A 15176-nucleotide genomic window follows, 5' to 3' on the forward strand; every position below is an offset into this window, starting at 1 on the left:
CAAATTCTGCTTTTTATGCCTGTATCTCCTTTTTATGCCTTCACCCTTCAAAGTTCTACAAATTCCTCAACTCCTTCACTATTAACTCTCTTACTCCTTTCCTTTCTTTCACTTCTTTTGTTTCATTTCCTTTCTCTCATATTTTAGAAGAATAAGTTACTTATGTTAACACATATGTAGATATTTTTTAAGTAAGTGTTTCACATTACATGAATTAGTAACTGTTTTCCTTTACTGATTCTGCTTTGGTGGAATGAAATAAATGAGCACATAGGTACAAATCTGTAATGTTAAAATAAAACATGTTGAGTGGTAATATTTAAAAAGAAGAGAGCATAGTTTGAAACTTCTGTGTGTTCAAATGTATTTCTAACATCAAACAGTAACATCATACACTTGTGTAAAATCAGGAACTTTACTTATTTCAAAACGTAATTATACTGTTCTAAGACAACTACTGTGTACTTTTATGAGACAATATAATGCAACTATGCTTTGCACATTTCATATAAACAGAATGTACCACTGAGATAAATAACAGTTACACAGTCAAATAACTAACGATAGCAGAGAGAAAAAACACATTAAGTCATGAGAAATGGAGAAGAATATATTCTACAAAATTTGTAAAAAGGATAGTCAATAACATTGATACAAAGGCATTTCTAGAAGGTAGCTATAAAATAAAGGATTTCAGAACAGCTAAAATAAGACTGCATAAATAAGATACACAAGGTTGCTACTCTGATGAAAGAGAATGGATTACAGTTGAAAAGAAAAGGTCATTTATTTTCTGCTATCTTCTGAATAATTGTCATATGGCCAGTGAAGCATTAATTGTTTGGAACATGCCGACAACCACAAATGTAATATTAAGTGTGAAAAATTAGGATGGCAAGTCCAAATAAATTCTGTCAATACTAAACACACAAAACAAATGTATCAGAAGGGGGTTATTTGACCAAACACTGGAGTAGTTAGCTTTTGACATTACAACTGATCTTCAGTGAAAATAAGAAGCCAGCAGAGGAAAGCGATTATGCTTGAACACTCGCTACTGTTCTCAGAGGTCCTGAATCAAACAATCATATGGTAATAAAAGATCAGAAATGACAATTGATGGTCCCTTGAGCAATGCTTCAGATGGGTAAATTTAATATAAGGGGTACAATAGTGTGGGAGAGATCTCATCTTCTGATTAGTATTAATACAAACTGTAATTTAGAAAGCTAACTAAACTGAAGAGAGGGAAAGAGAGAAACATCAGTAAATTCTAGAATGAACTGTATTGGATCTAGTCTAGGCAAGAAATAATTTTTATTGAGTTAATGATTTCAAGGTAAGTTTGCATAATGGCTCTGAGTCTGTTGCTGGAGTTCAGTGAAGAAACTGCAAAGGAATAGACAGAACTAAGGTTTATTGTTCTGTAAAAAGTGCAGAGATTGTATTTAAAAAAAAAAAAAGAAAAGAGCAGATATTGCCTCTCAAGTTTCACTAGAAAGATACATTTTAGGAGTTGAATTTCTTCTTTCACCTAGAAATCTCTGCAGCTTGATATTCTTCCTTTAATAGTAAAGTGAAAAGGGAAGTGAAAATAATAGCTACCTTCACTAAAGCTGACAGTGAATTTTCAGCTTTGATTGCAGAAGAAGTTAATAGATAGAGCATGTGAAAGACTGTCTTGTGCATGTATAGAAATCGAGTAGCACAATCAACTGTAAAATGCCTGGGCAGCTTTTCAACCTCATAAGCTTTAGGAATTTGATCTGAAAACATGGGGAGTTAATATTTTAAGTGAAAAATTAAAAAAAAAAAATTTAGACCTTAAAATTATAAAACCTTAAAAACTAGGAGGCTGAATGAAATTTGAATTTACAGTGCTATCTAGCATTGGGAGCTAGAGAACATTAAAGGTCTTTCCTTACAACTGTCTATCATGTTTCTTGTTATTAGACTCATACCACTTATGAGTTGATCTGTTTATCTAGGACTAATTTATCTTATTTGCCTGTTCATTAACTTCTGAATGATTAAAGATTAAATGATTAAATAAAATAAAAAATTTTGTAGTATTTCAAATGAAAATCATCTCTTTAGATAACAACTTTCCATAAAATTCCATGGGAGTTATTTAATGAATTAAACTTTGAAAACCTTAGTATTTCAAATAATGCAATAGTTGTGCTCGAAGAAACATTTTCCAGGCAATCGCAGGAAGCAGTAGATTATCACAGTCAAACCAATCTTTATGAATAGCATTTCACAAGGTTGCCTTAGAAATGGTTGCTACATAAATCCAAAATAGAATAAGGATAAATCTATCAAATAAATACCAATTTGTTTGAATCAGTCTCTGAACAATGATCTACAACACTGCCTAGCATTGGTTATATGAAATCTATCCAGTGCCATACAGATTAATCACAATTGCAAGGCTGTGACATGAAAAATGCTAAAAAGGACAAATGAAAACTTGTATTCTTTCCCTTAGATTTGATCGATTCTGAAATAGACCCAGTATGAGCTGCCTAAATAAAAAGTTGAAATCAAATTAACTGCTGCCCTCTAACAAGTCTAACAATGAAACATAACACAGTGAAAGACAAAAAAAAAAAAAAAAGAGACATCAGTTGACTGCATGTCAACAGATAAGTGCAACAAATGTACAAGTAATGAATAGCTTTTCAAAAAATAAGAATCAAACCTTTTTTCAAGGCACAAGAAAATGGCTCTATAGGTTTAAAGTGTAAAACAACTTAAAGAAAATATCTCCTTTCATTACCTCATGTTGGTTCAGTATAAATTCTTGGTCTACATGCCCTTGCAGGCATTCAAATGGCTTTCAAATCCTGGGCACAATTACAAGCATACAACATTTTTCATGTCTAGTCGCTGACTTATACTATGGGTTTGAAAACCCTTCTTCCAATGAAAAAGTGTTGCATTTAATTGGCACTGGCACATTGTGTTTCTTACTCACCAGCACTGTTTCTAAAATATGAACATATAAGTTGAGTCTTTTGTTGAAAGAAACAAAAATTGCTGCCAATGTAAAATGTAAAGGCACCATATGTATGTTTTTCTTAGCAATCAGTGTGTAGAAAGTCAGTATGGTAGTCTGTCTCTCTCCCTTGACTTAAAGCTAACAACAGACAATCTAAATAGCCTTTCCCTCTCTTTGGCTAGTTCACACTGATACTGTTTTCTGAATAGATATGCCATATATGGCAAAACTAGGTTAGCAGTTAACGTAAGGCGCTTACATTCAACAGGGCCCAACTTACAGGTAGAAGTTGGCCTATAAGATACTTACTTTTGCAAGGCTGCTACATTTTTCTGAGAGGACAATTTATTGGGCAACTAATAGAGGGCAACTAATTAGGCAATTGACAAAGCCTGACCAGGCAGATATTTCTGTCTGGATACACAAGTAATCAGAGACAGAACTGGAACTGGCTGCTTTCATCACAATGAACTGAGAGGAAAAGGAGGAGGAGCTGATTTCATGCAGTCATACATGCCTACTCTGCTGCCAATTTGAAAATGGATCCCCAAACTGTTTTCCACAGCAGGTATAGTTGAAGACCACACTCAGACCCTCGCTTGAACAATTAGGGATGTAGGTGGAATTTCAGAGGTGCTGAACAATTGCACTTCTACTGGCCTCTGCTTCACTGAATATCATCTAATGAATAAATCTGTTTAGGTCTTTCGCTTCTTGCCTTACAGGAGGATACAATGATAAGCACGTCAGAAATTTTGACGTACTTAGAAATCTTAATATTGCTGGCTACAGAAAAGCATAAAACAGGTAAGATGATTCTGTTACCTTCAGTGTGCTAGTAGCAGAAATGGATTTGAAAGAATCACAGAATAGTTAGTGGTTATCACCATGTCCAGGTGGCTTTTGAAGGTCTCCAAAGAGGGAGACTCCACAATCTCTTAAGGGCAACCTGCGTCAGTGCTCAGTCACCAGCACTAAAGAAGTGCTTCCTGATGTTTAGACAGAACATCCTTTTTCATATTGTGTTCACTGCTTCTTGTGCTGTCACTGGGCACCACTGAAAAGAGCCTGGCCCTGTCTTCTTTGCAACCTCCCCTGAGGTGTTAAGATAATAAGATAATAAGATCCCCCCTGAGTCTTCTCTTCTCCTAGAACTGGGAACAGTACACCAGGTGCAGCCTCATAAAAACTGAGTAGAGTTGAAGGATCACCTCTCTTGACCTGCTGGTGATACTTTGCCTAATGCAGCCAAGTATACTGATAGCAAGTTGATCACCTTTCCTTTGTTGTCAAGTAGTACTTTATTGTCCTGGAAAAGATCTGTGAAATCAGTGTCTGGGAGAACTGTAAGATTTAACATGGAATAAGATTTTCTCAGTGGATAGACATTAATTTTTGAAAGAGGCTAATCACTAGCAAAGACTCACTACCAACAGAAATTCAGAAATAACAGCATAAGTCCTTCTTTTTGAGAAAAGGAAGAAGAAGAGATGCAGAACCATATTAAGCCTGAAGCACGTATCTAGATGTTATTGTTATTATTATTATATATTTCCAGTGATTTCAGAGTTATTACTGTTATTTTTCCAAGCTTTAAAGATCAACCTATTTCAAAACTACTTCTAGTCTATTAAACTTATAACTCAATTTCTTTACAGCGTAAACAGTGCAAATAGTCTGAATGAAAAAGAGATTTCAATAAGCTATTTTAAAAATGATAATTATTCCTGGAGAGAAAAAAAAAAAAAGGAATTTAATTCCAGCAGGAACTCTACAGCAAGCCAATTTCTGCTAAAGTCGAACTTCATCCACAAATAGCTAGGTGTCCTTATTTCTATCAGTGTTTTTTGCAACTACTTACTCTGAAGATTTTATTGCTCGCCTGTATGAACAAGAGATGGACCTAGCATTTATACTAAACGAGGCATTTGGTAAAAATTATTACTACAGAAAGCTACTGCCAGATTATTGAATGGTTATTATATGGTCTTAACAACATCCCTTGTAATGGATCTGGAGAAATTCCAGTAATCCACCAGGACTGGTTGCCCTTCTGTTTTAATTGCACATACTTCTAAGGAACTGGTTGAATCATGGTTTCATATCAAAGTACAAAGTTAGACTTTCATTCTTATAACTGGTCATAATCGGACCTGTGCATATAAATATATAAACAATGTCAACAACTATTTTGCTTCTAGTCTGAAAAATATTTAAAGTAGAAGGAATCATATTCATATTTGAGAAACCCATTATTTTATATTCATAAATGAAAGTGAGAGAGTGGCACGACTCTGGTCTTATCTGAAAGCTGAAAACAATAGTAACATGAACAGTCCTTGAAGCAACACCCTGATTTTTTTCCTTGGTCAGATGACAACCCATTTTTGTTTACTTTTGAGAATGATCATATAATGATGGATAATCATGAAGAATTCTGTTGAATTCTGTTCATTCAACAGAAGGATGTCTTAATCACCTAAAAAATAAGCTATCTGCATAACACAATCTTTTTGAGTTATGAGCTGATGAGAAGTGCTAATTGATGAACTATTTGATAGCGTCATCAAAGCAATTTGGCTTCAAAACTGAGTTGAGTAACTAGGGAGTTAATGTTTCAAAGGTATTTTTATGGGATCAATTCAGTATTTACCATGTAGTCTTGTGAGAGTGTAAATTTCATGTCAAAGAGAGCGCTTTGTAGATGTTTGCTCAGTGCTTACATCTTTCCCACAGGAAAATAAAAATAAAATAATGATTAAGCATAAATGTAGCACGAGCTGCACATACAAGCAAGTCCCCTGAGTAAAGTACTGTATTTAAGAGAAAAGAAGAAATGAATTCCCACACAGAGCTTTTGGTTATGACCTTTATAAATTATAGATTATTCCATTTCATTAAACTGCTCCCATACCAGTGATGTGTTAGCAGATGGCAAAAAAAAAAAAAAAGCAGAGGTTCTGCCAAAACAGCTTTTAATATCATTTAAATGAGATTTTAAAACTCTGCCACTGTTGAGGAACTTTTTTTCAAATCCTTGCCCTTCTGATTTTACCAGATTACTAAATGTAGGTGTGTGTGCCTGTGAGAGTAACCACTTCTCTCTCGTGTACAGATAAATCCACAATGCAGAGCACTCAGAGTGTGTCTGGGCGATGCATTGACTTACAGCCATGCAGACTGAAGCAGGTTGTCAGATTTGAAGCTGCAAGGGGTAGACAGTAAAGTTTGCCCAGCCATGCCTACGGGTAAGTTGAACAGGAGTTGTTATGAATGAAGAAGCGTAAGTGGGTTTGATCAGCAGGCAATCTCAAATGCTTCTGAATCAATTGGACGGTCTCGTGTGTCAGCTCAGTGATTGCAATATCTATGATGTGCATGGGATGAGAATGCATGATCATGCACTTCTCCTTCCAGGCATGATAATGATAATTATGATTATCAATGATAGTGATGATTCAGTCTCCTTCTGTGTACAACTACCTGGAGAGATCCAGGAAGAGCTGTTAGATCATAATGATCCTGCCCTGGGTAGGATTTCCAAAGTAATGGCTCTAGATTTTCCAAGTGGAAGAACCATCTACCACTCCCTTGACTCAGCCCAGGATTAGCATCAATCTTTTATTCTCTGTCTGAATTGCACCAACAAGAGCTTTTAAATTGAGCTCCTTTTTGTTAACACACATACATGTGTTAACATGTTCTGGGATCTAAAAAGCCTCTGTAAGAATCAGTGTATATTTTTCATATAAGTATGGGACCTGCACACGGCAAAGGAGAGAGAAATATGTATATAGAGAGGGAAATATGTATGTGTATATATATATATATTTTTTTTTTTTGAACAGGGAGGTCCATGAAAAAAAGGTGTTTGTGGAATCAAATGTTTGTGAGGGGGAAGGTTAAGTAAAGAGCTCAGCTTGCACTTAGTCTTGCACAGCTCACTTTTCCATGTAACCTAATCAAACATTTGGCCTATAATTTGTCTTTTCTCATCAGGTTTGCCCTCTATCATCTCCATCTAGAGCTACCTTTGACCACTCAAAAAAATAGTAAGCATTAGATCAGGTTGTCCAGAAATCTGTTTTACAGCCTCCCTTTCTTCTTCAGTAATATGCCTAAGTGTTAACAAAGCCTTTACCTAATGCTAAGGCTTAGCTTTTGTTTTAGTAAGAACAGGCATTTATCATGGACAAATAATCTACTTCCTCTAAAAAATTATTTCATTAGCATACATTTTTCATAATATAAAGATTGATTAATATTCATTAGAGTTAAAAAGAAGTTTTTTGTTGTTGTTGTTTGTTTGTTTCCCCCCCCCCTCTCTCTGGAGATTTTATCTATGATTAAATACAAAACAAAGAACAACTGAGGATTTGGGCTATTTCCAAATGTTTAGGCATCCAGCTGCAAGATAATGTATAAGCCACACAGTTACTTAAAAGGTTCTGATCTGAATGCTATTGAGGATTGTGACTTGTGGAATATAAGTTAAAGAGAATAAAGGAAAAAAAAAAAAGAAAAAACACAGCATGCACATAAAAACATAACAAAGGCATAATTATAGCAAGTGTTCAAACCATTTGCAGTTCAAACTATTCTAATTTGGTAACTGAGCAGCTGATTACACTATTAAGTTATTTAATAGACCGGGTCATTAGTCATACTGTTCCGCGCAAGGAACCTCACATGCTATGAATCCTTCTGTCCCTACAGTCCTACTCTATCCCTTGTTGCTGCTTTTCATGTGGGAGCCTCCATTATCTAATCAGCATCGTTTTGTCTTGGAGATTTTAAGCTCCATCATCCAGAATTTGAAGGGGATTATAGTCCTAGTTCTACAGTGATTATAGTCCTCACAGAGAGCTGCAGAAAAGAAAGTAAATATCTTATTTCTCTTTCTACTTCTTTCTGTTCTCTATCTGTTCTGTAGAGGAGCACTTGTATCCACTTCACATGTTGGCTTTCTGCACATACGTTATTTCTTGCTTTACTGTTCATCTCTAAGAAACTGAAAACTTCTTATTTTCCTTCCTTTATCTTCTCTAGTCCTGAAAATATCCTTTTCAGTTCCCCAAATGCCCTTGTTCTGTGCCTTCTTCAAGTGCATTCAAGTTCATCTTTTACTTCCAAGATGTCCTTAGCCTGTTCTAGGATGTGCTGATCAATGTGTTTTATTTCTTACAAGAAAGATATAAAAGATCACGGATTACTTCTTATTGCAATAATTTTTTATTTTTTTTTAATCTCATAAAGCTTTATGGAAGAGGAAATTGCTCTTCACACAGCTCTTGTGATTATCTTATTTAACATGAAATGTATATTTCTTGCCTTCATTCCTCTTTCAAACACAGGCCAATGGCAGTTTCATCACTATACGCTCTAGTCAAAGGTTAAAGTGGATGTGGTTGTCCTTGTTCAAAGACCATTCCATACAGCTTGTTTGGCAGGCTCAGGAAAAAACAAGAGAAATCAACCCAAGCAGGGAAACATTATTAAAACATTGCTCTTTTCACACCTTATTCCACAGAGTTAATACACATTCCACATTTACTTAAACAGGCAATGCATCATGTCTACCTGTCTGCTTTATTTTAGAACTAGTAACTGTTGTAGGTCAATGATTTTTCCTTCTGTTCCAGATTCTTAAATTAACACTTTTTCTCATTTAAGCAGGTAAGACTTAAATGTATTCCACTGACCTATCCTCAGACTGATTGTGATAATGATGAATCCTAAATCTGTGAAAAAAAACCTTAATCCCTAAGTATGATTGATTTGAAGTGATAAAACCAGCTCGTATGACTAGCCTGTAAGCCAAGCCCAAAAGATTATTTTAAAAATCCGCATATTATGCTCTCTTGAGAAACTCCTGTCTGTCTAAGGACAACTAGAAGGTCCAACCAGTTTGTTGAGTATACCAAAGTGCTGCATACAGTAAAAAAAAAAAAAAAAGAAATTGAGGAAAACTAAGATATACTGTCAAAAGAAAGGTAATTAAACCACTCCTATTTTGTGTCTGTTTCTGTAGAGCCAGTAACCTTCCAGATACCTACTGACCTGTGTAAAATAATATGACAGTTCTCACACTGTGATATTTGGGTGGCATTGTCACTTGAGCCATCACCTATCTTTCTGGAATGAGATGGGTCATGAAGTAGATGCATTTGAAATTCTCTTGTTAAAAGCCTTGTTAAAAGCTTTAATCTTTCCACATAATTTCTACGTGAGAAAGCATTTCCACATCAGAAGTTTGTAAACTTCCAAAGAGAAGTAGGAAGAGGGAGAGGATATGCATAGGAAGGAGCTTCCAACCATATGACCAGGAAGGTCTTCTGCTGGGAAGGCAGGCTGGAGCCATGGTTTCAGCTCTTCTCCAGTCCTACTTTATTTCCTTTTTGTGAAATTGCCTTGGGAACAGCTCACCTGTAAAGCAGGTTTGGCTGCAAGTCTAGACATTGGTATAACATCTGGTTCTTACACAGATTACTACAGAAAGATGTCTGTCTTATTCCTCACTGATCACTTCACCACTGAACTGGCAGAGAGAGTGGGAGAATATTGAGGAAGGGCAGAAGCTTAAAGCCCAAGTAAATAATCAGAAATGAAGAATTTTAAGACTATTTGAAATGATCATTTTTAATTCCCCCACGAATCCCTGTTTTGCTGACAATTCCATTGTGGCCATTTTTATGCACTAGTATGCTTGCTGTGCTTTGTTACTTAAAGGAATTATTTCAAATTTTGACTAGCAATCACATAGTATAGAAAACATGTCTGTAAGGGATTAGAGCAGAATGCTGGCATTCTGTCATACAGAGTGTATCACCACAGCAGGTGAGCAATAATCATCCAGAAATGTACTGCCACATATCTGGTTACTTACATTAATTCCTTAATGTGAATTTACAGAAAATCTGCATCTAATTCATCTCATTGTGATACAGAGTGAATCACACAGTTCACACATTCATACAACACTGGAAGCACCTACATGAAAATTCTTGGTACTGAACTTGTTTTTCCATTTCTGTTATTTCGCATCGTATGGTACACTGACAGATTTTCTTTAAAGTTGGCATATGTTCTGCATAATCTACGGCAACAGATTGGACACTATATTTTGAAATCATTTTAGTGTCTTCTCATCATGATCCTGCGATAAAACCCCATAATTTTAGCCACAACCAAGTCAGGCAAGCTTAAGAATTCTCTGAGGCTGCTGGGATAAATTAGTTGTGAATAATAATTCCTGTTCAATGTCCTGTGCTAAAATCCTGAAGTACAACTGTACCATCTGGACTGTAACAACAACTCAGTTTGTTAATGGTAAGTAAAGGAGGTGTACAGGGACCTGTGCTTTCACAAGCAGTACAGCATGTTGATCACTGTGACAACAATACAAATTCCATTGCTAATACAATTAAAGTTAATTAAGATACAAAAGCAGGGATGATTATTTATTCTCGGTAGTATTTTAACTGCCTGTAATTACTAACTATATATACCTGTGTGTCATGACATTATATGCACTTACTTACACTCTTTGACCATCTGTAAAAAGAGAATGTTCCTTAGCTTTGGTGTTCCCTGTTAATATGATCTCAATTTGTGGGTCTAGATGCAATAACAAAATGCCTAGGTGAGGAAGGAAAGATTGAAGGAAAAAAAAAAAAAGACACATTTTAGTGTATCTATTTCCCAAGTATAAGTGTAACACTGATGTGACTGTTCTTCTAATGTCTTTAAAATACTGGAACTTAACTGCAATGGTGTGGGCATTCAGCTGGCAGAATGTGGGACTAGGAGCAGTTACCTCCAGGCTGATGTGACACAAGAACTCGCCACACTGAGTACCTTTCAGCATGTCCTTACAGAGAAAATTGTTCCCTCCTTGCTATCCATTCTGGCTAATGATGAAAAATGCCATCATTCACAACTTCACATTTTTTCCTCCAACCAAATGGCTGAAGTATGCAGTAAGAATAATTCAGTGTGACAGCTTATCTTTTTGCCCAGTGGGGTTCTTCACTGAAGTGTGGCTGTGAAAGCAATTTCCATGTTGATGAAGACCGAAGCCTTTATGATTCAGAGTGAAACAAGTAAAAAATAAAGCCAGAGGATCCCAGTATCACGGGCACAAGTGTCCTCCTGTTTCAAAGGAAATGAAATTAAACTAATATATAGCACACATGGTGCTTGGCCAAATATAGAAATGTTATACGTAGTGACATATTGTGCCAGAAGTGCTTGTAAAATCTTATTTGCAGATCTCACTAAGACAGCCATGAAAATCCAGTCAGATCTAAAAGCCTGACATTATTACTTCTTAGTAGAAGTGTTTATTTGAAAGTGCAAACTACAAAGAATTAAATTTAATCATGGGAGAACAACAAACTAGATGGCTTCTCAATCTTAAAAAAAATATTAGTATGCTATTCTAATTTCCAATGATTATACAATTGTTACTCTGCTTGCAACACAGTGCTTAGAAAGCACACATGTAAGACATATACTTTTACTTTATAGAGTTTATATAAATAAATTTGTTATAATTCATGTGTTTATTATTTATATACAATTATATATAGATTATGTATTTTTATACATGATGTATTTAATATATACAAAGGGCAATATCAGGGTCCAAAGTGGCAGAAGAGAGAGGAAGAGTGAAAATATCTCTTCTTATTTAATAAACACATATCTAAAATTATGTTGTATTATAGTGTATAATAAAACAAAAATTTTTGCCATATAAAATAAATCCAATATAAAATGCATATTAAATATATAAAATACATTAATAGTTCAATACATTGTAATGTGTTTCATATAATATACAGCATGTAGTATTGTATTATATAAAATATTTAAATTTATTATATAAGTAAATATGTATCTTATAAATAGCAATTTCTACATGAAGTTCACTTCAAAAGTAAATTGCTTGGCATTTAGGAAGCTTTAAGTTCTATTTTTCAAAAATGCATTGTATTGGTTTGGTTCTAATTAACTTACATTATGAATTAATTGTAATTACATTGTAATACATTATAAAAGCCTAATTCTGATTAAGTTCAGATAATGGAATTACTTCTGATAGACACTGGCATAAGTGGGATCAATACAAACTGTCACATAAGCTTAGATAGGGAAGAGCAGAGACTTAATCAGATATATCTCCCAACTTTTTCTTTTTTTTTTCATTTCCAAAAACATTCAAAATAAAACTAACCAATCCAAACTAACAAATTCTAACAACAGAGGGCCTTTCTAGTATCAGTAGTATTGGTAGGAGACAGAGCAAATTTTTCCCTGTGACAGCAGTCCTTCACTTACTTCTCCTTTTTGCTATGACTTCAACTCTCAACTTATCCAGGAGAAGCAACAGTCTAACATGGCCTGACATGACAGAACAAGTTACTGCTACTCCACAATGCACAATCCTTAACACTGATATTACTAAAATTGTTTACTGGGTCTCAGTGGGATGAAGTTATAAAGTTAACTTTCCTCTTAGCAACCTATATGGAGCTGTGTTCTGTAGCTGTGGCTAAAAGAGTGTTTGCAATACACTAGTATTTTCGCTGTTGCTTAACAAGGCTTGCGTAGCATCAAGGCTTTCTCTCCAAGAATAGAGAACTCTACCATTTCATGGTCACTCTGCCCAAGGCAGTGCCAACCACCACATCTCCCACCAGTCCTTCTCTGTTCGTAAACAGGAGGTCTAGCAGGGCACCCCCTTTAGTAGGCTCACTATCCAGCTGAGTCAGGAAGCTGTCTTCCATGCACTCCAGAAGCCTCCTAGACTGCTTCCTCAGGGCTGCATTGTATTTCCAGCATATATCCGGGAAGTTGAAGTCCCCCATGAGAACAAGTGCTGGAGATTGCATGACTTCTGCCAGCTACTTGTAAAATTTCTCATCCATCTCTTTATACTGCTTTGGCGGTTTGGCAACTGGTTACCAGTGGCATTCCCCAGGGGTTGGTGTTAGGGCCTATCCTCTTTAATGTCTTTGTTGATGATTAGGATGAAGGAATTGAGTGCACCTTCGTTAAGTCTGTAGACAACATTAAGGTGGGGGGAAGTGTTGATCTGCTGGAGGGTAGAAAGGCCTTGCAGAGGGACCTGGACAGGTTGGATCAATTGTCAGAGGCCAATGGAACGAGGTTCAACATGGCTAAGTGCTGGGTCCTGCACTTGGGGCACAACAACCCCATGCAACGCTACAGGCTGGGGGCAGAGTGGGTGGAAAGCTGTGCAGAGGAAAAGGATCTGGAGGTGTTGGTTGATGCTTGCCTGAACATGAGCTGGCAGTGTGCCCAGATGGCCAAGAAGGCCAACAGGACAAGAGGGAGTAGCCTCAAGTTGCACCACGGGAGGTTCGTGTTGGAAATTAGGATAAATTTCTTCTCAGAAAGAGTGGTTAGGCATTGGAACAGGTTGCCCAGTGAGGTGGTGGAGTCATCGTCCCTGGGGGTGTTTAAGGAAAGGTTGGACATGGTGCTTAGGGACATGGTTTAGTGGGTGATACCAGTCATAGGGAGATGGTTGGAGCAGATGATCTTGGAGGTTTTTTCCAACCTGAATGATTCTATGATTCCACACACCCCTGTAACACTGTTCCCCAGTGTCAGTACACTGGGGATGGGCAAGATTTTGGGAGGAGAAACAGCCAGGACGGCTGACCCAAACTGATGAAGGAGAGATTCCATACCATATAACATCATGCTCAGCAATGAAAACTCTGGGAAGTGAGAAGGAGTAGGGGATTTTTCATGGTCATGGCATTTGCTGACAATATCCAGTCACAGTTTGTGGAATCTTCATAGCTGGAGATATTCAGAATGTGACTGGACATGACCCTTGGCAACCTAATAAAGCTTCGAAGTTGGCCTCACTTTTAGCAAAGGTTGGAGAACATGAACTCCAGATGTGTCTTATAACCTGAACTATTTTAAGATTCTATGGTCTCATAATCTTTGCTTATTTCAAAGCAGAATTTTAAAAAGCCATTTTCAACCTCCCAGCAGACTTGCAATTGGTTTAAAACTTAGGTAATTTTCATGAGAAGCCAAGCTGCCAGCATTTGGGAACTGTGCCACTTGCTCCTTCTGTGTCTTTCCTAATATTTTTAACTTTACTTATTTATTTATTTACCAAAGAACAAGACACTGACAATCAGGAGCAATAAAAATCAACACAGGTTGAATAGGTAAGCCCCAAAGAAAAAGCCTACCATTGTATAAACTGATAATTTCTTAATTGCTGAATTCTTTCTAAATTACTCTTCTCGGGAAGGGGGGTGGGGGGTGGGGACGACATGGACAAAACCAAGCATTATTTTTATCAAGTTCATGCCTCTATTAAATGCATAATTTTGCAAACATGTACACCTATTTTAGTTCTCTGAGGAATTCAGTGGTAGCAGAAGTCACTAAAGCTGGAAAGCACAGCTTCCAGTTGCAAAAAGATTGCTGTAATAGACATCTAAGAAACTGATAAAGTGTGTATCTATTCAGACAGCTTTCTCTATTCAAGGCAGCCATATTATTGACCTCTGCACTGAATTTCACTTACAATAGCTTTTCACCTCTTCCTCTGCCTCAGAGGGTGGATACTGGAGGTATGCCTTCCACTGTACGTTCACAACCTAAAGCCGTTATCTCCAAGCATGACACCCACTGCTAAAATGGTGGGACTGCACTGAGACTATCATTGGCAGTGTCAGAAATACCTTTTGTATAACACTGTATAATTTTGGAACATGCAGGAGGTGTATCAGTGTATCAGAGTATCAGTGATGTCTCTGCAACTTACCTGTCAATAATTGCACACATGTCAATGGTTACGTTGGCAAAGCTTCCTAGCTTGCCTTGCTCTACTGCTTGCAAATCCACCAGCTGGTCATCCACATGAATAAACTGCATGCATCCTTGAAATGAATGCTGAAATAACGAGTGATCCGAGTCATTCATCTGCATAGGAAACCCTGGAGAGCAGCAGAAGAAATAGCATTATTAACTTCACATAATGTTAATCAAGCCAGTATTTTTTCACAACAAAATATGTTTCCTAGATAAGAAAAAAAAAAAAAAGTGGGTAAGGAAATATTACACAGTTATTCAATTGCATTGCAATGTTATTGATTTAAGTCATTGGAACTAC

The 15176-nt window shown here is 36.4% G+C and overlaps 1 protein-coding gene across 1 annotated transcript in view; it reads right to left on the bottom strand.

Moving 5' to 3' along the window:
* Positions 1-15176, bottom strand: part of CNTNAP2 (contactin associated protein 2) — a 1162302-nt gene that overhangs the window by 434282 nt on the left and 712844 nt on the right. Inside the window, exon 10 of the mRNA XM_035552545.2 lies at positions 14829-15000. Coding sequence (XP_035408438.1) covers positions 14829-15000 — 172 coding nt within the window. The remainder of the gene's footprint in view (positions 1-14828; positions 15001-15176) is intronic.

This window comes from Cygnus atratus, chromosome 2 (assembly GCF_013377495.2).
Source record: "Cygnus atratus isolate AKBS03 ecotype Queensland, Australia chromosome 2, CAtr_DNAZoo_HiC_assembly, whole genome shotgun sequence".
NCBI lineage: Eukaryota > Metazoa > Chordata > Aves > Anseriformes > Anatidae > Cygnus > Cygnus atratus.